Source organism: Zootoca vivipara, chromosome 10, assembly GCF_965207765.1.
Source record: "Zootoca vivipara chromosome 10, rZooViv2.hap1.1, whole genome shotgun sequence".
Lineage (NCBI taxonomy): Eukaryota > Metazoa > Chordata > Lepidosauria > Squamata > Lacertidae > Zootoca > Zootoca vivipara.
In genome coordinates, this window is record NC_142593.1 from 51,070,019 (window position 1) to 51,091,941 (window position 21,923).

Genomic DNA, 21,923 nt, shown 5'->3' on the forward strand with positions numbered 1-21,923 from the left:
ATGCCAAAGATCCCAAACTCAATCCCCGACTCCTCCAGGTGGAGCTGCAATAGACCACTGCAAGCCAATCTACAAATCATGATTAGGTGTTCAAACCAAATAGGTTCCTAAACCAAGGTTGCACTCTTAAACCCACCTAAAGGTAAAGGTGAAGGACCCTTGACAGTTAAGTCCCGTCGCGAACGACTCTGAGGTTGCAACACTCATCTCGATTTACTAGCCGAGGGAGCCGGCATTTGTCCGCAGACAGTTTTTCTGGGTCATGTGGCCAGCATGCCTAAGCCGCTTCTGGTGAACCAGAGCAGCACACGGAAATGCCATTTACCTTCCCACTGGGGCAGTACCTATTTATCTACTTGCACTTTGACGTGCTTTCGAACTGCTAGGTTGGCAGGAGCTGGGACCGAGCAATGGGAGCTCACCCTGTCGCAGGGATTTGAACCGCGACCTTCCGATCGGCAAGCCTTAGGCTCTGTGGTTTAGACCACAGTGCCACCTACCTCAGAGCAAATTCCATTGAATCCAAAAGGACTTAAGTCTGAGTAGACATGGTTACGATAGCACTGTAATTATCACTCTAAACCTATTTTCATGGATAAAACAGTCCACTAATTGCTTCAATTTAACAAAGCCTCAAGCACCCCAATTTCAGAAGGGCCAAAGCTCAGTGGTAGAGTATCTGACTTGCAAGCAGACAGTCCCAGGTTCAATCCCTGGCATCTCCAGGTACAGCTGGGAGAAACTCCAGTCTGAAATCATGGTGAGCTGCTGCAAGTCATCATAGACTATACTGAGCTAGGTAGATCAATGGTATGGGATGCGGGTGGTGCCTCAAACCACAGAGCCTCTTGGGCTTGCTGATCCCGTTGCTCTGTCCCAGCTCCTGCCAACCTAACAGTTCAAAAGCACACCAGTGCAAGTAGATAAATAGGTACCTCTGAGGCGGGAATGTAAATAGTGTTTCCATGCGCTCTGGTTTCCGTCACGGTGTTCCATTGCGTCAGAAGCAGTTTAGTCATGCTGGCCACATGACCCGGAAAGCTGTCTGTGGACAAACGCCAGCTCCCTCGGTCTGAAAGTGAGATGAGCACTGCAACCATATAGCTTCATTTGACTGGGGTCCTTTACCTTTACCTAACTTAATAAGGCAGCGTCCTATGTTCATATGTTCGAGGAAACAAATACTATACAGAACCTGTATTTTGCAGCTGATCTGCTGTAACATTGATCTTCTTCCCTCTCAGCACCTGAACTGCTTTTCAGCATCCCTTTAGAAGGTTTTTCCTTTTTTTAAAAAAACAAACAAACACCAGCCTTTGGAAACTTTTTCACACCTACTACGGTACTAGTGTTCAGGTTTGCTGAATGAAAAGCAGATGAAACTCCAAGTGCAAAAGCACTTTGAAAAACCGAGTGTCTTTTAGCGATGGCAAAATAGGAACTAAAACGGAATCAATCGCTTCATCTCAGCTCGAAGATTAAGAGTTGTCACTTTGTGGATGACTTGTCCCCCCCCCCCAAAAAAACCCCGCAATGATGGTGATTTGATAATCCATCCTTAGAAGTCATGATGGGGCGGGGGTGGGGAGATGGCTGAGTCTGAGCTACTAAGGGAATGTTAGGTCAGTGCCTGCATCATTACTTGTGTATCGGTACAAATCCTGGGACATGGTGCAATGTGTTCCTTGTGGCTCATCACAATCAGGACAGGAGATTGATTAAAGCAGCCAGTTGTAAGAAAGATGCAGGGGAAGCGTCATCGGAACATAGCTGTCAAGTTTCCCCTTTTCTCTCGAGGAAGCCTATTCACCACAAGGGAATTTCCCTTTAAAAAAGGGAGAACTTGACAGCTATGCATCGGAAGCACACATGCTCTCACAGGAATGCCAAAGCTACAAACTTAAACTGGTCTAACAGTCATTATCCTCCTCCTCTGGTGGGAGCTGTAGTACTTTGAAGGAAGCTACCGGTAGGAATCTTTAAGAGGCCCATGGGATTCTCAGTGCCCGTTATTTCCAGCATTTGTTGGTGCAGAACAATAGCAGTTGCGTTGGCATAAAACTGATGTAAGCGTAGCTAAAGGGGGCGTTCTAGTCAGTTCCAAACCCATCCTTTTTTTGGAACAAGTGAGACATCTCCCAGGACCCAGGAAGGTCCATTTTTTGCCCTTTAGCCTTCCAGCACATTGTTTAAACCTTCCTGTTTAGGAAGTTTTTTGGTCTTTTGGTGGCTGTATCATACACTTGGCATTGACATAACTGGTACATAATCCTTTTGACTTTATGTTTCATTTTATTGCCCCACCTTAAGAACAACACATTTTACTTGCTGGTTTGCTAGGCTTTTGGTTCTCTCCTCTTGTGTTTTAGTTCATTTTTAATGCCTTTTACAATGTCTGAGATTAGCTGCCTTCTGCTGAACAAGGAAACTTGGGACAGAAGTACTACAAACAGACGAACAGACAGACAGACAGACAGACAGACAGACAGACAGACAGACAGACAGACAGACAAGTGTTTATTGGTTCTGAGTAGAGATGGAGACTTCCAATGATAATAGAAACCCTCCAAGGCTTAATGTTTTGCAAACGCTCAATGTTTTGGAGACTAGGCCTAGGGCCAGGAGGATGTGTAAAACATATGCAAGAAGTGAAGTGAGAAAGATTATTATTATTATTATTCATGGCATTTATATACTGCTGTTCATCTGAAGAGCTCAGGCCAGTTTACAACATAAAACAGCATGCTGCATGTTCACATCAAGCCATAATTGTTAAACTATGGGTTAATGTGATGTGAGAACCAAGCTGTGATAAACTGCAAGTGCTTATACCACTGCTCACGTCTTCAAAACTTGAACTTCAAAATCCAAATACCATAGACATTTCTCCACGGTGAGCATAATAGAAAGGCTAGAAAAGGATTTAGTTTTACACAACCTCACACATGTTTCAGGGGTAGTTTGCCTCCCAATTAGTTGCCTCCCAGAACAAAGCAGGCAACCTTTGCCAAACTATGAGCAGCAAGCGAACCATAGGAGAAACCTTGGTTTCAGCTTGGGGTTAGAAAAAGCTAAATCATGACCTGGGTTAGAATCATAGAATCATAGAGTTGGAAGAGACCACAAGGGCCATCCAGTCCAACCCCCTGCCAAGCAGGAAACACCATCAAAGCATTCTTGACATATGCCTGTCAAGCCTCTGCTTAAAGACCTCCAAAGAAGGAGACTCCACCACACTCCTTGGTAGCAAATTCCACTGCTGAACAGCTCTTACTGTCAGGAAGTTCTTCCTAATGTTTAGGTGGAATCTTCTTTCTTGAAGTTTGAATCCATTGCTCCGTGTCCGCTTCTCTGGAGCAGCAGAAAACAATCTTTCTCCCTCCTCTATATGACATCCTTTCATATATTTGAACATGGCTATCATATCACCCCTTAACCTTCTCTTCTCCAGGCTAAACATACCCAGCTCCCTAAGCCGTTCCTCATAATAGAAACACAATAAGCAAAACCACAACCTATTGGCTCAGCAGCAGAACCAAGGAGGAGCCAAACAGCCACAATTTCTTCTCCAGGACCCCACGTATTTCTGCTAAGCAACGGCTTTAGCTTAGTGTGCAAATCAGGCTGTTATGCAGGCCATTAAGAGGATCCTGTGCAGTCATTCCCTCAAAATTTGATCTTTCTTTCCCTGAAGCTAGCACGCACATTCCACCCTCCACCGCCTTTCAACACATTTTTTTCCTGATATGGCATCAAGGCAATGTGTCAGAGAAAGCACACAATGAATAATGGATAATGAAACACCCCCTGACACTATTTTGACACAGGGGAAGTACGAGGGTTTGATTGCCATTGTGTTCAGACACTGGCAGTGGAGGAACGAATGTGCTCAGAAGTCAAGCGTGGGACTTTGCATCCACTCAGCATGGAACACATTAGCATTTCAACTTCTCTATGAAGCAACGGCACCCTTCGGAATAACCCCACCAGCATTGCAGCCATGGCGTATGAAATGCCGATTACGCTTCGGACTCTGTCGTTGACGTAACAAGTCCATCATTAGATCGGCTTTTTTTCTCAGAGCCTCCTGCACAGCAAAGCAACTTGATTAGGAAAATGTGTTAGCGCCGCTCCGGATGCCAAGAAATTAATGAGCAAGACAAACACAGGCTGTTTTCAGGAAAGCGGTGGCGGGGACTCCTGAGTTTGTGATCTGCCGTTTGCTAGATCAGACTCTTGCCTCCACGGAGGAAGATTAAAAAGAAACACTCCACTTTCTCATGCCTGTTACTGTCTTGATGCTAACAGTCACAGCTGCAAGGGCACTGCCTCTGATCCTCAAGCCAAGTCAGAAGAATAGGGGAAGTCACACTGTGAGACACACCAATGATCTTTTTTAGCAAAGAGCAGAAACAGAATCTCATAGAAATTAGGGGTGTGGAGGAGTGGGGGGAAATTGGCTAAAATTTTAATCTAACATTTTAATATGAATCTACCTACTTTACGCTTATTAGAGCAGGCATCCCCAAACTGCGGCCCTCCAGATGTTTTGGCCTACAACTCCCATGATCCCTAGCTAACAGGACCAGTGGTTGGGGAAGATGGGAATTGTAGTCCAAAACATCTGGAGGGGCGAAGTTTGGGGGTGCCTGTATTAGAGCAATCCACCTGTCTCGAGAGGCAATGGAGTGTGCTTCCAGGGGTGAAGTCAAACCTCTGTATTAGCAGCACTGAAGTGACCTCCTCAGGGTGCAAGCCTGGACAGTGTGTCCTGGGCTGCCCAGGCAACAAGGGGCCCTTCTTGGCCTTGATGATGTGGTCCAAAGGAAAGCAGAGTGATACATTTGGCACCAGGTTGGCTGCAAGAGTTGCCAGAAGGAGACTTACAAGGTGTCATCCAACCATCTTAGGAACTCCACTCTGGATTTGTGTGGGGTTTGCTCTTTAACCTTTTCTTCTCTTGAAAATGTCCCATAAGGCAGCAGAGGTTTAGAATCAGTGTCTTCCTTCTCCTACTGTAGATAGGCTACCTTCCCAGGTTGATGAGCTATGCCTGCCTCTCACTTCCCTCTATAGCAGGCATCCCCAAACTGTGGCCCTCCAGATGTTTTGGCCTACAACTCCCATGATCCCTAGCTAACAAGACCAGTGGTTGGGGAAGATGGGAATTGTAGTCCAAAACATCTGGAGGGCCGAAGTTTGGGGATGCCTGCTCTATAGCATATGCCTTTTTAACCATTGGACCCACTATTGATCTCATCTGCTTAATCCACCGGAGCCTGTCTTCCCATGCAGAGGAGGGTTTGAGACCCATTGGCTACTCTCACCTGGTTTATCTGGCCAATTGCTACTACTTTTGTGATATAGCTCTGCAACCAGAGGAGTGTGGTGGAGTCTCCTTCTTTGGAGGTTTTTAAGTGGAGGCTTGACAGCCGTGTGTCAGGAATGCTTTGATGGTGTTTCCTGCTTGGCAGGGAGTTGGACTGGATGGCCCTTGTGGTCTCTTCCAACTCTATGATTCTATGATTCCATTCTATGATTCTAACCCAAAAGTGTGCACCAAAGTACCTGTATTAGTGAAACTATTGTACAAAATTAAATCATACTAGGGGAAATTACTCACAAAAATGTGTAGCTTGGGAAAATACAGATATTAGGAGAAATGTCAAGAGAGAGAAAAAACACAAATTGATGTAGGAATACTGCAACTGAATTTAAGGCTGGGAAAATGAGGGAGTGTATTCAAACTTGAAAAATAATCATGCATTCCTTTAAAAATGCAATATTTGGAAGCGAAAGAATAGGGAGGTTTTTCCTGTAAACCTAAATTCCACTTAATGCACTTGTAGATGAGAACTGGGGGAATGGTAGAAGTTTGATACTTCCCATGTACAAGGATCCCTCCCATGCAGATTCATTTGATTTCCACCCAGTCAGACACCAAAACCAGAGCCCAGTTGAGGGCAAAGCAAAACTGGTGGTGGTGGAAAGTTATACATGGCTTCTTGTCATCTTAGCAAGCGCAGGTTTGCAAATTCATCTTGCGTAAGGTAACATTTAGTTGAGCACCAAGTTGGAGATATATTTCCATGAATGTGCTCTGTTGAAGTCCAGTTAAGAAAGTGGCTTCCTCTAGGGCAGTGCTCCTCAACCTTGGGCTTCCAGCTGTTTTGGAACTACAACTCCCATCATCCCCGGCCACTGGTCCTGCTAGCTAAGGATGATGGGAGTTGTAGTCCCAAAACAGCTGGAGGCCCAAGGTTGAGGAACACTGCTCTAGGGGACAGATAGCCCAGTTTCCTTTCAGCTACAGGTTTGCTTATTGACTACTGCAAAGGTGAAAATGCACAGATGACATCACCATGACAAATTCCATCATCACTGGTTGTCAAAAGAGCACCACAATTGAAGGGGTCACTTTTTGTGTCCCTGAGACAAGGACTTGGACTCTTGCTGAATAGAAATGTATAAATAAATATTAATAAATAAAGATTGATATTTCCTTTTAACCAACCAGAAAGTACTAATGCTTTATTGATGCTTTATAGATATTTATAGACTGGCTAATGCTTTATGTTATAAAGTATAACCTATGCCTTAATATGTTTGATGAAAGTGTAGATCATAAATATTCAAATGTTCAAATGTTCAAATACTACTTAGCAAGCCTTGCTATTGCCAGAGTATACCCCAATGGCCAGAACTGAATATTTCAGGAAGTAATAAGACAAATCATTTTAGTTACCTTCAGTAATTTAAGTGCAAGGATGCAAGCAATAAGAGTTACTGAATTATATAATAGAAAACGAGGCAGCAATTTTAGGCAGTTGTGGGGGTGGATCTACCCCCAACCTCAGATGCTGCTGATCCTGAGATATGATGAAGAAAGGGGGTTGATTTTTTTTGTCAATCCACCCAACTGAGTCTGTGATTGCAGTCTATACAACTCCATAGAGAACTGAGGCTACCCTAAATCTGAAAAGAGGTTCACACTTGAGCAAGAGAAAAAGCCAGAACTCAGTCATTATAAAGATATTTCCTCCTACTCCTGGTGCTACAGCATGTAGCCAAGACATTTGTTTCGAAAGTCACACCCTGGACCTTGATCCCCACTCCAACAAACACATCAACTTCATCACATTCAACTTCATCGTTCTCAAAGTTAATTAATTGGAAACCCCAATTAATCCCAAGTCGATTTTGCCCTGGGCTGCCACAACCATTCGTTGGATGCTAAAAAAAAACCAACAAACCACACACATGCATGCAAAGAGGACATGGGGTTTACTCTGGGCCAGGTTCTCATTTATATTGGCAAGGAAGATGACAGGATGACATCTAATGACTCAAGTAACAAGAGGACAGCTTTCAGTTGAATGTTAATGTAATTTGCTAAGAGAACTCATTGCCTCGAAGGGTGGCAGGATCTTTCTGACCTGGGTCACCTCCACACAATACATTTAATGCACATGGTTTCCACCAAAGGAACTGAAGTATACAAATCCAGGATTCTTAATCCACAGTTTTTTGGGGGGGTACCCTGGCATTCCCTGGGGATACTCTGCATTTATGGCCTGGAATACACAGTTTGACTAGACGGCCTAGAAACACATTTCACCCCCTCCCCAAGCTTCTAAGCGTTTCTATCTTAAGCGGCCCTAGAGTGAAAATTCCACCTACCCAAGTGTTCAATGGAATAGTAGCGTTGCTTGCTGTCCACTCGCACCGTCTCGGCGTACGGGCTCCCCACTCCGTAGCCAATAATGTATCCGCGCACAACGATGTTTGGGTTCAGCGGCGGCGTCCAGCTCATTACAATGCTGGTTGACAAAGGCCTCACATGAAGAGAGCTTGGCTGGTCGGGGACCTGAGATTCTAGGAGTCAAAGGAAGATGCTGTTAGCGGTGCCACCGTCTGCGTTTGATCGGCGGCAAGAGCACATTTCAGGCTGACCTGTCATTGTTTCTGGAAAGAAGCAAAGTGCCACATCCTTGTCACATGCAGAAGTAGCATGCAAGTCATTAAAATATACAGCTTGTAAAATAACTAGGCTGGGTTATCTTCTTTAAACGCACAACTTAATTTTTTCCATCGCCAAGCACAAGATGTCTGACTGTGCCATTCAACAGATGCAGTCATCTCCAAACTATGCTTTCGCCTTCCTATCATTGAATTATTATTCTTTGAAGAGTCAGACAAGCGGCGAAGCGAGAATTATCCTTTATGAAAAGGATGGCGGAAGACAAAACTAGTAAGTTCAATAAATTAAATACGTGGAAGTAACTCTCATTCTCTCTCTGTGTGTGCATATATTACTCACAGAAAGACATTTCATAATAGGTACAAAACAGCAAGCAAGCTCAGAAAAGCCAGTAAGCTAACAATGGACTAGCAACTTAAGCTTCTAAGTGCTTCTAACATTATGTGGCGAAAATCTAGGTCTGTGGTATTCATTATCGCAACCATGCATATTTCATTTTTTCTTCACTCACCCTGCCTCCTCTGATTAATACTAAAGCACTTGGGGGGTGGGGAGAAATATCCGCCTAGGAAAATAATGATATACTGTACCAACATCATTCTATTAACAATGCATTGGTTTGCATTTTATCACGTGCAAGCCAGAAATGAGATGGTTATCCAGTCTAATGGTGTGGGTGGGTGTTTTAAAACCCTTTGGAGGTGAAAGCAAGCCTTTTGCTGGAGGTTTGCCTAGGAGCTACCATACCACAAGTCTCCTCCGAAGAGCAGGAAAGCAGCTTGTCTCTTTGAGAGCGGAAGAAACAAGTCGCAATCTTTTCCCCCCATGAGGAGGCCTGTCATATTTTAGCCATATGGAAGAGGTAAAAGGACTCAGGTGCAAAATGCGGATGCAAACTCCGAGAAAAGGGCCTCCTTTGATTGTGAAGTATTCCCACTATAAACGTTGGGTGACGGGGGGTGGGGAGGGGAGGTAGTAAAAAACTGATGGGATTAATACTTTTCAGCGGTGCTGTCATTGATTCTGCAGTCCGTGCCCTTGATAGTTTATAGGCTTTGCAGTGAATTTTGGGGGCAGAATAAAATTCTTCCGAGGAACTGCTGGATGCACTGGAAAGTCTTATTAGAATGTTAGAGGTCGCATAATGCACACGGCAACATTTGCAAGGGCTTCACACTCTCCACAGTCTCAAAGTCAATCTATTCTTGAATAATGCTTCATTTAAGGAGGAGCAGAGAAAGAAACAAACAAACACGACACCGTTAAGTTGCTCTGACGTATCTCCTGGACCACTGTGTGCACGTATTTGAGATGCAATACAATTTCTTACTGTTAAAATTAAGCAAGCTGTTTTGGAATGCTGGACATCATTAGGAACATATTCAAACGCAGCAGACATAAAGGGGTGGGACGTTGCATTTCAAGGGCAGGGATTAAAATGAGGCACATCAAAATGTTCAGGATACTTTACTATTTTTCATAACCCTTCATTGCTCTTCAAGGACAGTCTTTATACCAGGCACTGTACAGCACATGCATGTGTCCTCATAGGTGTACAACCACAAGGGGAGGGGTGAATAAAGGGAGAGGGTGAAGGGCACAGGTATAGCTTAAATGCAAAACTTGATGGGATATGGGATAGTTAACTGGTAGCAGTGCAGATGTTTCCTGCATTGATGTTGGTTTTCCCCCACTGAAAGCTGAGAAAGAATTTAAAGAGAAGTAGTGTTCGATTCATAATTCACCTGTGAAGTAGGAGGGAGGCAAATTGGAATTCTGATCAAATTAACTTTGAATTTCAGCGATATCACCTGCTTCAGCCTTTTTCCTGTGCAGAGGGCTTTTTTTTGTCTACCCAGAAACACAGAGAAGAAATTTGTACCTATGCATATTCCTGGATCAGGGACAGCCAATGTAGTGCCCTCCAAATATTGCTAGACTGCGGCTCCCATTATACCTGACAATTGGGTGTGCTGGCTGGGGTGGATGGGAGTTGGAGGTCAGCAAGATATGGAGTTTTCTTGGCAGGGATACTGGAGTGGCTTGCCGGTTCCTTCTCCAGGTGGATCACATTTGGTCAAAACATAACTTCTCCAAGTCAGGCATCCCCAAACTTTGGCCCTCCAGATGTTTTGGACTACAATTCCCATCTTCCCCGACCACTGGTCCTGTTAGCTAGGGATCATGGGAATTGTAGGCCAAAACATCTGGAGGGTCGCAGTTTGGGGATGCCTGCTCTAAGTTATTTAAGCCCCTTCGCCACAACAAGGCAGTGATCCCATGGACTGCAAGAAAATCAAAACTATCCATTCTGAAGGAAATCAGCCCCGAGTGTTCACTGGAAGGACAGATCCTGAAGCTGAGGCTCCAATACTTTGGCCACCTCATGAGAAGAGAAGACTCCCTGGAAAAGACCCTGATGTTGGGAAAGATGGAGGGCACTAGGAGAAGGGGACGACAGAGGATGAGATGGTTGGACAGTGTTCTCGAAGCTACGAACATGAGTTTGACCAAACTGCGGGAGGCAGTGGAAGACAGGAGTGCCTGGCATGCCTTGGTCCATGGGGTCACGAAGAGTTGGGCACGACTAAACGACAAGAAGAAGAAGAAGAAGAAGAAGAAGAAGAAGAAGAAGAAGAAGAAGAAGAAGAAGAAGAAGAAGAAGAAGAAGAAGATATGGAGGGTGCCATATGTGTTACTCCTGTCCTGGATATTTCTACACTGACAGAAGTTCACCTAAGGAGCGACCTGGGGCAAAAGATTCTACCAGTCGGTGAATCTGCCAATTAGTGTGACAATGCTCCAACCTGAAAGGAGTGTGTGTGTGTGTGTGTGTGTGTGTGTGTGTATTCAGCAGCATCCAACTATGAGTAAGGAGATCATATAAATCAGGGGTTGGCAAAGTTTTTGTGGCTTGGGCCAGTTTATGGTCCCGCAGACGCCATGGTGGGCTGGAGTGTGTGTGCGCGCACGCACATGCACATGCTATTTCTTGCACTCCTTCTGGCGCAGAGGAGGCGTGTGCAGCTTCCCATTGGCAAATGAATGGAAAATTGGAGCAAACTGGGCATTATCCAGTTCTAGAATTAATTCCAGGAATTCTTCTAGGTAAACACAGAATTTGGGAAGAGCTGAATGGAGAGTGAACCTAGTGCAGAAATGGAGGAGATCTGCTCTTGTCTCGAAAGGAAGTTAAACAGCACCCCCAGAATACACATAAATATATTCCTCCAGAATATTCCTATACAAGACTGATCCAGGATCCCCAACATGATTACTTAAACTGTTTGAGTCGGATGTTTTGGGGGAAATTGAGCATCCAGTGGTTTCCTCCCCCCCTCAGAGAAAAAAGCATAATGTTTTATGCTCAAAATAAATATTTAAAATGCTCCCAGCTGCCAGAAAGACTATTCTGGCTTTCCAGGGAACCTTGGATCAGCAGCAGTGTTTGGATTTCTAATCGCTTTAACAAAACACACTAATTAAATGGGCAATCCATAGGGAGTTAAGGGAGTTTCTTCGAGATACTCTTCATTTTTGTGTGTGTGTGTGTTACTGCAGATGCCAAAAAGAGAGAGCATCCGGTGAAGGAACTTCTACAACAAAAGAGCAGAGAGGGAATTGCAGTTAACAACCCGCACAGCAGCACCAAAGGAATTTAGCTGATCCTTGCATGTCTCTAACCTTGCAGGTCTCGCCAAAGGAACCATCCCAAAACCTGAAGCTGCAAGGTGATGGTTGTTTAAAAAGCCACACTGTGTGTGTGTGTGTGTGTGTGTGTGTGTGTGTGTGTTCTGAAGCAATTTAGTCTGGCCCTGCACTGGGGTACAGAACTGGGTCAGTGATTCAAGGTACAGGCTTGCCTCTAAATGTTTTCCTGCCCTTGTGCTTGCTTCCGCAGTGTGAACAAACAGAAACAGGTTTAAAACCAAGTATGGAGTAGGGTGACGTTCTCAGCAGTGAGGTGGTTATTGGGGTTTCAACTGCAAAAGCCCATTTTGTTAAACAACAACAACAACAACAACAACAACCACCTGAGGGAAAGGATCTCATATCCCTACATGGCTCCCATCTGAGCTATACATTTAAAAGAGTATCATAAACAGTTGTGGCTTCCTCCACAGAATCCTGGGAACTGTAGTTTGTAAAGAGCGCTGAGAGTACTTAGAAGACCCCAGTTCCCCCATAAGATCAACTGAATTCATTGGGAAGAGGGATTGGATTAAGGGTTAAACCAATTATTGCAGCTTTGTGAGGGAAATTGTGAGGGAAACTAGGTTTCCCAGGATTCCTTGGGGAGAGGCGTGATTATTTAAAGTGACATGCTACCCCTTTAAATGTCTGCTGCATATGGGGCCATGAATAGCTCTATCATTGGCCAATCAGCCATGACAGCTGAATGAAGCATCCATATTTGAAAACTGTACCAGAGGGGCAAGTGTTGGGGTGTAGCTCCCAGCATCTCAGTCCCTTGGCCATGCTGGCTGGGAGTGATAGGAGTTGGAGACTGGAAGGCTAAAGATCCAGTGTGGTATGGTCATCACCACCATGTCATTCTGATGTGTTTTTCAGGGGCAATGGGAAATGTGGTTGGCTTGGTGTCATTTAGAAAGGAAATCCTAGGTCCAAGTGCTCAGAACTGGCTGCTCAAGCGTTTCAGAACAAGGGAAAACCACGGCCCCAGAGAACTCCTGCATGTTGTTTTGATAGCAGATAGACCATTGGCAAAAGGCTGGACTGGACGAATCCCAAACTGGAATTAAGATTGCCATAAGAAATATCAACAACCTCAGATATGCTGATGACACAACCTTGATGGCAGAAAGTGAGGAGGAATTAAAGAACCTTTTAATGAGGGTGAAAGAGCGCAAAACATGGTCTGAAGCTCAACATCAAAAAAACTAAGATCATGGCCACTGGTCCCATCACCTTCTGGCAAATAGAAGGGGAAGAAATGGAGGCAGTGAGAGATTTTACTTTCTTGGGTTCCATGATCACTGCAGATGGTGACAGCAGTCACGAAATTAAAAGACGCCTGCTTCTTGGGAGAAAAGCAATGACAAACCTAGACAGCATCTTAAAAAGCAGAGACATCACCTTGCCGACAAAGGTTCGTATAGTTAAAGCTATGGTTTTCCCAGTAGTGATGTATGGAAGTGAGAGCTGGACCATAAAGAAGGCTGATCGCCGAAGAATTGATGCTTTTGAATTATGGTGCTGGAGGAGACTCTTGAGAGTCCCATGGACTGCAAGAAGATCAAACCTATCCATTCTGAAGGAAATCAGCCCTGAGTGCTCACTGGAAGGACAGATCCTGAAGCTGAGGCTCCAATACTTTGGCCACCTTATGAGAAGAGAAGACTCCCTGGAAAAGACCCTGATGTTGGGAAAGATTGAGGGCACAAGGAGAAGCGGACGACAGAGGATGAGATGGTTGGACAGTGTTCTTGAAGCTACGAACATGAGTCTGAGCAAACTGTGGGAGGCAGTGGAAGACAGGAGTGCCTGGCATGCTCTGGTCCATGGGGTCGGACACGACTAAACGACTAAAAAACAACAACAGACCATTGGCCTGCCACAAATAGATCGTTTCTTTTGATATCCCCCCAGAGATATTGTATGATGGAAGAATAAGCAATACGGTTAAAAACAAACCTGGCTTTCAGTAACCACTCCAATATCACAATTTTGGCAAAAGTTGCAACAGCAACAGCTGGGAAAGAAGTTAAAATTAAACACAGGTGCTAGGAACGTAGTGGGAGAGAAGTGAAGCTGCCTTTCTTTTCTCACTTCTGCTTCACTTGTCCATATACACAGGGAGAATTTTAACAGCATGCAGCCAGTAAAAACCTTCTGCTCAGAGAAAGCACTCAGACAACAGCTCCAATGGGCCTGGAAGCTGAATGCTCCTGACCTCCACCGCAAGCTTAGCTGAAGGGCAAGGCAACAATCAGAATGAGCAAAAAGGAAGTTATAATGGCTGTGAAAAGAAATACAATTACCATCAAGATCGCTCTCTGGAGTTTCTGCAGTATACCAGTCGGAGGAGGGTCCTGTCCCATTGACTGTCATAGCTGCGACTTGGAAACTGTACTGGCTGCCTTTGTCAAGACCTGTGTATGATACAAACCAGACATACAAAAAGCTCAGATAATATTGGCAGGATTTGATGAGCCACAATCTACAGAGGACATGTACACCCAAAAGGAGCTTTGTTTATTTGTTTCATTTACGGCCCACCTTTTCCTCCAAGGAATTCAAGGTGGCATACACAGCTCTCTCCAGTGTGCGGTGTGTGGTGAAATTTTCCAGAGGAGAGCCATCGGGGCCAGAGGCAACAGATTGCGAGGGCAATTGGTGGAGGGCTGACGTTGCAAGTGTGAGCATTGTGCCTCCCTTCCTGAGCCACACAGAAGCTTCCTGGGCTTTGGGATAGGATCTTGGAGTGTTCCTGTATCTTTGTTGGGTGTGCTTTTGGAAGGTGGTTGAAGGGCTCTTTGACCCGCTGGAGCATCATGCCTCTCTCCCTAAGCAGAGCAAAAGCTTCCCGGAATTTGGGAAGGAGGAACCAGGGGAACATTTAGGGGACAAACATTTTCCCCTAAGCAACTGACTGCATGCCACTGGCTCTCTCCCTCTCCACAATTTATCCTCACAACAGCCATGTGAGGTAAGGTAAAGGTAAAGTCAAAGGCGACTATGGGGTTGCAGCACTCATCTCGCTTTCAGGCTGAGGGAGCCGGCATTTGTACACAGACAGCTTTCTGGGTCATGTGGCCAGCAGGACTAAACCGCTTCTGGCGCAACGGAACACTGTGACGAAAACCAGAGTGCACAGAAATGCTGTTTACCTTTCCACCACAGCAGTACCTATTTATCTACTTTCACTGGCCTGCTTTTGAACTGCTAGGTTGGCAGGATCTGGGACAGAGCAACGGGAGCTCACCCCGTTGCGGGGATTTGAGCCGCCGACCTTCCAATTGGCAAGTGGTTTAGACTACAGCGCCACCCGTGCCCCCATGTGAGGTAGATGAGGCTGAGAGGCAGTTACTGGCCCAAGGTCACCCAGTGGAGTTTGGTCTCCCAAGTCCTAGCTTGACACTCGAACCACTACACCTCCCTGGAGTTCTAGAGGTGCCACCTGCCTTGTGCCTACTGATTGTGGCATGTAGTGTTCCTAACAGAAGTGCGAACAATGAATCTGAACCAGTGTGAATCCTTGCACAGCTAATGCTTCCCACTCTATGGCTAGGGTCTATTAGAGAAGCATCATGCTGGTGCTAACTCTGCGCTGTGCCTTTGTTCCCTGCGACAGCAATATATGCTTTTTTTATCATTTTGTGTATCTCACACTGACCATGAAGCATAAACATAAACAGTCACGTGTAATTGCAAAGTTCCTCTGGGGAATAATGTTCAAAATTAAAAAAACAACTCTTTTAAATTTTAGCTGATGGAAAATCTTACAGTAAAATCAATCGTCTTGATTTAGAGTCCTTGTTGTAGCTCTGAATTTCTTTGCTATTGCAGCTGTCCTCATTAGTGGGCAGAAACACCTGCCTTCACCAGCAGAAGCTTTTAAGGAGACATAAAGTCTTGCTGCTTGGATATTTAAATCATCTCTTTAAAAGCTGCATGATTTCCGGCTCCTTTGGAAATCCTTTAATATCACAACTAAACAGCAGCAATGAAAGATGTGTTTGCTTCCTTTTCATTTGGCCTACTTAAAAATGAATTTCTACAGCCTTCCTTGAAAGTTCTCGAACAGCTCACTTTATATGCAGATACCCTGCACCTTTGGTTTATTTACAAGATTTTTATTTCACCTTTCAATATATATTTCTAAAGTGATGTATGGCCAAAAACGGAAAGAACCAAATTGCAATGCATCATAAAATATCAGGAAACAGAAAACTGAGAACAGAAATAAAATTGGGCCAATAAATACAAAACTGCAGGACAGCAAAAAAATTTAAAAACTTCGAACTTCCAAGAAACAATAAAAGAGAAAGGGGTTGTAAAGGTAAAAAAAGGTAAAGGATCCCTGGATGGTTAAGTCCAGTCAAAGGCGACTATGGGGTTGCGAAGCTCATCTCGCTTTCAGGCCAAGGGAGCCAGCGTTTGTCCACAAACAGCTTTCCAGGTCATGTGGCCAGCAGGATTAAACCGCTTCTGGTGCAACAGAACACCGTGATGGAAACCAGAGCACACGGAAACGCCATTTACCTTCCTGCCACAGCGGTACCTATTTATCTACTTGCACTGGCATGCTTTCGAACTGCTAGGTTGGCAGAAGCTGGGACAGAGCAACAGGAGCTCACCCCGCCGTGCAGATTCGAACCACCAACCTTCTGATCGGCAAGCCCAAGAGGCTCAGTGGCTTAGACCACAGCACTACCTGCGTCCCAGAATTGTATCCAATGCTAGACCTGCTCAGAGTAGACCCAATGAAGTGAATAGCCACATAAACACCATATATATAAATTACTGATGTACCACTTCACCCAAAGAATTCTAGGAAGCGTCGTTTGCTAAGGGTGCCGAGAGTTGTTAAAAAACCCCTTACAGGGTTACAATTCCCAGAGTGGTTTGACAATCAATCCCTCCTCTCAGGGAACTCTGGGTATGGTATCTGTGTAACAAGAATAGGTGTCTTCTAACAACTCTCAGCACCCTTCTCTGACTTTGGCTCCCAGGATCCAATTATAGCCCAGGGGAAGACCTCCTCCTATGTAGAGAAGGTCTATAGCTCATTGGTACAGCCTCTGCCTTATTTGGAGAAGGCCCCAGCATCTCCTGGTAGGGCTTGGAAACTGCTTCCTGAAACCCTGGGGAGCTGCTGCCAGTCAGTGTAGACAAACTGAGGTAGATGGACCAATGGTCTGATTCAGTACAGTGGTGACTCGACTTACGAATTCAATCTGTTCCGAAGGCACCTTCATAGGTCAAAGAATTCGTAAGTCGAAAAGCGCCATTGGAAACGTGATTTCCCATAGGAATGCATTGGAAACGAAAAAATTCGTAAGTCGAAGCAACCCTATCTAGAAATTCGTAAGTCGAAAAATCCCTATCTAAAACCGCCGCGGTTTGCTTTCAGCTGTTGAGACATTCATAAGTCGAAAAATTCGGTTGTCGAGTCGTTCGTAAGTCGAGGTACCACTGTATAAGCCAACTTTCCAGAACAGGAAGCATGGGCAGCCCAAAAGGGGACTGAGTGCTGGTGAATTTTTTTCTGGAAAGCCAAAGGTGGACATCACCCCTGGCCACCTCACTGTCACCCTCCAGTTGTTGCTGGACGTCAAGTCCCATCAACCCCAGTCAGCATGGCCAATGGTCAAGGATGATGGGAATTGCAATTCAGAAGCAGCTGGAGGATCACAGGTTCCTTATCCCTGCTCTAAAGTAATTCTCAAGCACTCTGAGATGGAAAAATGGAAGCCTCTTTTGCAGGGGGGAAAAGCTTGCAAAAAATTGGAGGTCAGATTTTGCCAGCACACTAGAAGTCTTAGATAATGTGCCCCCCCATAGGCTTTTGGTGCAAGCTGCTCCTATATCTTTATATAGCTGTAATTTTAGCCTTCCATTCCATACACAGGCTACCCCTATTCAAATTAATCAAAATTAAATCGATCTCATAACATCCACACTGACAGTTCTTAAATATCACTGAGAGTTATGCAGAAGAAGGAAATTTCATTGGCGCATCGTTACGCCACCACACCAGCTCTGCACAACGAGCATCTCAGCAGAATATTCTCTTCTAAACAATATTTAGAAGATACATTTGTTCTACTTCATACCTGATTATCGCCTACTTTACAGCTTTCCAAAGGAAATAAAAGCATGTTTTCCTCCAACAATCACACATGGAATTATTCTTTAGAAAATGAAGGGGCGTTTTTCTTTTTATTCCTGGAGCTTTCTAATTCTGTTCTAATTTGTATCATCTCTTGGTAAGGAGCTTGGGACGGGAACATATGGCCCTCGGCATCCTCTAGATATGGAATCGGAAGGAGAACTTCCCATAGGTAGAGGAGAAACTACCAGAGTCATATTGCAGAAGTGGCAGAGTTGACTTTTCGGATGAGATATCAAAAAAACAACCACACAAGGCATCCCCCCCAACCTTCCTTTGTCCATCCCTGTCTAGTAGTGCCATTAACAGCACCAGGATCCCCTCTAATAGCAAACTCAGGTGGTTGAACAGGAACAGGAACAGAGCCAAAACAAGGCCCAGAGAAACAAGAGTTCACCTATTTATCTTCTAAGAATGCATAGTTGCCATTCACAATTGCTGCACAATGTCACTTCATTGTCTGGACATCGCTAAACTATGGGTTTAGATGACAGACAAAACTAAACCATGGTTGAACTCAGTGTGGTGCAGCAGCAGAAGGATCAAGGAAGAGCAAAGTCCCTGAAATCTCCTGTCTGGGAGCCTGCATGCTTACTTATTTGTGCTAAGCCATGCTTTGGCTTAGCAATCCATGCAAAATGGGCCAGAGAGATGTTGCACCACTGTAAAAATCCAAGAGAGAATGCTTGCCTATCCAACCTGTCATATAAAAAAATGGACATTTTGGTTTGTTTATGAAGAATAAAGAAATACCCCGGTAGCAGCATGACAGCTTTTGGTTTCATATTTGAGTTGGCATTCATGGAAACTAATTTAGGATAGAAACTGCCAGACAGAATGGGGAATTGTGTTTCAATCTCATTAAGCGGAGGGAAATGGAGAGGCACACACATAGGATAAAGCCATTAAGGAGGAAACAAAGTAAAAATGTATGAAGGTTGTTGCTGTACAGTCCAATAAGCGTCAGCTAAATGCAAGGGGAATGACATCCCATTCGAACGGAAAGTGCATTTTATTCCCCAAACATTTCCTTCATCAACAACACTGTGAGGCCGCAACCGTGTAAACACTCACCTGTGAACAGGTACCAGAGGTTGTTTGGCTCCAGTGTTTCTATCTCACCCCTGCGGGCTGTCTTCCTGTGTCGTATTTTGTAGCCGGTGATAAATCCATTTTGTGCGCCAGGAGGCGGTGGTAGCCAGCTCACTTTGATGCTCTGTAAAACAAAAAACATTAAAGCTGATTTTATTTCCGTAGAAGAGGTTTTATACATCAAATTATACACAATACTCACCTACACACACACACACACACACACACACACACACACACACACACACACATTTATTTGACAGTACTCACTCGTACAGAGTGCTGTTGCCATTTTGTTTGTTTATTGCCCAGGGCAGCCATTTTGTGCTGCCACCTTCGGCACTTTTATCAAAATAGAAGCACTCTTTTTTTAAAAAAAACTAAATCATACAAACATGTAACGGCCTAAAGCCAGCTGAAGTGTTAGCTTGTGTTTGGGGCTCACTATCATGGAAATTCTCCTCAATCTTGATCCAGAGCAGAACTCCAATGTATAGTTAGCAGAGTAAAAACTTAAACATGTTGCAGGATTCCCCAAAAATAGACCAGAGGCAATTAGACCAGAGACTTGAAATTGATTGCCCCTCCATGCAAAAAAAGGGAGATAAAGTGCTTTTCTGTATATAAAACTAAACAACCATGGGATGATCGTGCCAGGTTCTGTTTTTGTTTGTTTGTTTGTTTGTTTGTTTGGCTTTCCATGTGGTGAGCTATGTTCATACAGATGATTGTTTGGTCATAGGAGCCTCTCCCTTACACATTGTAATATGGTGACAATGTGTCCTACTTTACAGAGGCTACTCCACTGTTTGAAGAGCCATCCAATCTGCATCTGGTTTCAATATGAAAACACACAAGGAGGAAGAGCGGGAGGGTCCTTGAAGATGCCCATCAACAGTTAGCAGCACACGGACAGTAGATCTTAGCAGGCACACGCAAGACAACTGGGACTTGGCTACATTAGTCAAAAAACAACATTTTGAATGCATTATAAACATTGAGCACCAGATGGCACTGCAGAGCAAATCCCCCCCCAATTTTCCATAGTGTTTTTTTCTGACTTATTTACAGTATACTGTTTGTCCTCCTGTGTGTAGATCCACCCTGGTTAGCCTTTCCCGCTGCAAGGAGACAGACTGCCTTTCTATTTAAGTTTATAGTGTCTATTTCTAAATGTGAAAGTAAGGAAAGAATCAAACAGCACTTCAGATCCTGCTAGAGTGCAGCCAATCATTAAAACCATGTGTCTTTCAGTGAATTTTTTTTTAAAAAAATTAATAGCAAAATATTTGCATCAGTTCCTGTGTTAAAAAGTGATGCTGTTTCTGCCACCTTGGATAGATAATAACATCAGAAAAACTGGAGGGTTAGTCAGGATTACAAGTTAAATTGGGGGTCAAGTGACACATGCCAATGACTGCACAAAATTGTGTCAGAATTCTGCTGCTCCTTCAAAGCCAATTAATAGCAGGTGTCAAGGAATACTTTGCAAACATACCCAGTTTTATTAGTAGGAAGTTGATTAGTTCATAAATAAATTTAAGCTTTGGCACACACATAATTTATTTGCTCATTATAAAATTTGGGTTTGTGTATATGTGTTGCCTAAGATTTTGTTGTGTGATACAATCTCAGCTGTGCTCTATGCTGCATGATACAAAGTGCCCTTATGGCTGAACAGACTGCATATTTCAATTCTGGAAGTGGTTATTTTAAATGTGGGTTTAGTAGCCAGGGTTGTAAAGAAAATTGTAGGGAGATAATGCTTATATGAAAATGCAAATGCTCAAAAATAGCTTTAAAATGCACACCATAAGTCGAAGAGCAAACTTATAAAACACTCTTGAAGTACTATCATTTCCAGAGAGTAGCAACAATCCCATAAAAACCTAACGTAGATGCAATCCTATAAAACAGGATTAAATGAATGGTTTTATCTAGTAGTTCAGATCCACCAGAGTCAATGAAAGCCCCAGTTCTCAATGAATGGAACACCAACACTTCCCTGTGAAATCAAGGAACTGCAGATTCTTGAGATGTCAAATCTCAAAGGATCAAAATAAACAATTTATTTCAAGTCCAAGTAGTCAAATAAACTACTTCAATTTTCCTATGGGAATATCCACACACCACCACTGACCATTTTCACCTTAGTAAGAAGGGATACTGTACAGCACAGAGTTGTTTAAATATAAATGTTACTTAAATGTTACTTGGGTTGCTATTTTAACCTAGAAGGTTTCTTAGCCCACTTTTGGTTGTGCGGTGTTTGTGTTAGTTTCTCATAGACTGAAGTCCATACCTAGGTAGAAGTTTCTTCAGCTTCTCACATAACACTATATGTCAGATTACATGATACCAACCACAATAAAACTTCAAACATTAAAAAATTTCCTTAAACAGGGCTGCCTTCAGATGTCTTCTAAAAGTCAGATAGTTGTTTATTTCCTTGACATCTGATGGGAGGGCATTAATAATGTAGAAAAATAATTATAATTTATTATTTATACTCCGCCCATCTGGCTAGGTTTCCCAGCCACTCTGGGCGGCTTCCAACAAAAGATTAAAAATACATTAAAACATCAGTCATTAAAAACTTCCCTAAACAGGGCTGCCTTCAGATGTCTTCTAAACATCAGATAGTGGTTTATTTCCTTGACATCTGATGGGAGGGCGTTCCACAGGGTGGGTGCCACTACCGAGAAGACCCTTTGCCTGGTTCCCTGTAACTTGGCTTCTCAACCTCACTTCTCTCAGTGAGGGAACTGCTAGAAGGCCCTTGGCGCTGGACCTCAGTGTCCGGGCTGAACAATGGAGGTGGAGACGCTCCTTCAGGTATACTGGACCAAGGCCATTTAGGGCTTTAAAGGTCAGCACCAACACTTTGGATTGTGCTCAGAAATGTACTGGGAGCCAATGGGCTGATATGGATCGGAAACAAAGAGGCCAGAATATTAAATCCTTCCTATATCAGAGTCCCAATCTGGAAACCCT

At 44.0% G+C, this 21,923-nt stretch overlaps 1 protein-coding gene across 1 annotated transcript in view; it reads right to left on the bottom strand.

Moving 5' to 3' along the window:
* Nucleotides 1–21,923, bottom strand: part of DCC (DCC netrin 1 receptor) — an 876,197-nt gene that overhangs the window by 129,139 nt on the left and 725,135 nt on the right. The window contains exons 13-15 of the mRNA XM_060280362.2: nt 18,912–19,053; nt 13,984–14,094; nt 7,681–7,875 (exon numbers count right to left, since the gene is read on the bottom strand). Of these exons, the coding sequence (XP_060136345.2) occupies nt 7,681–7,875; nt 13,984–14,094; nt 18,912–19,053 (448 nt within the window). The remainder of the gene's footprint in view (nt 1–7,680; nt 7,876–13,983; nt 14,095–18,911; nt 19,054–21,923) is intronic.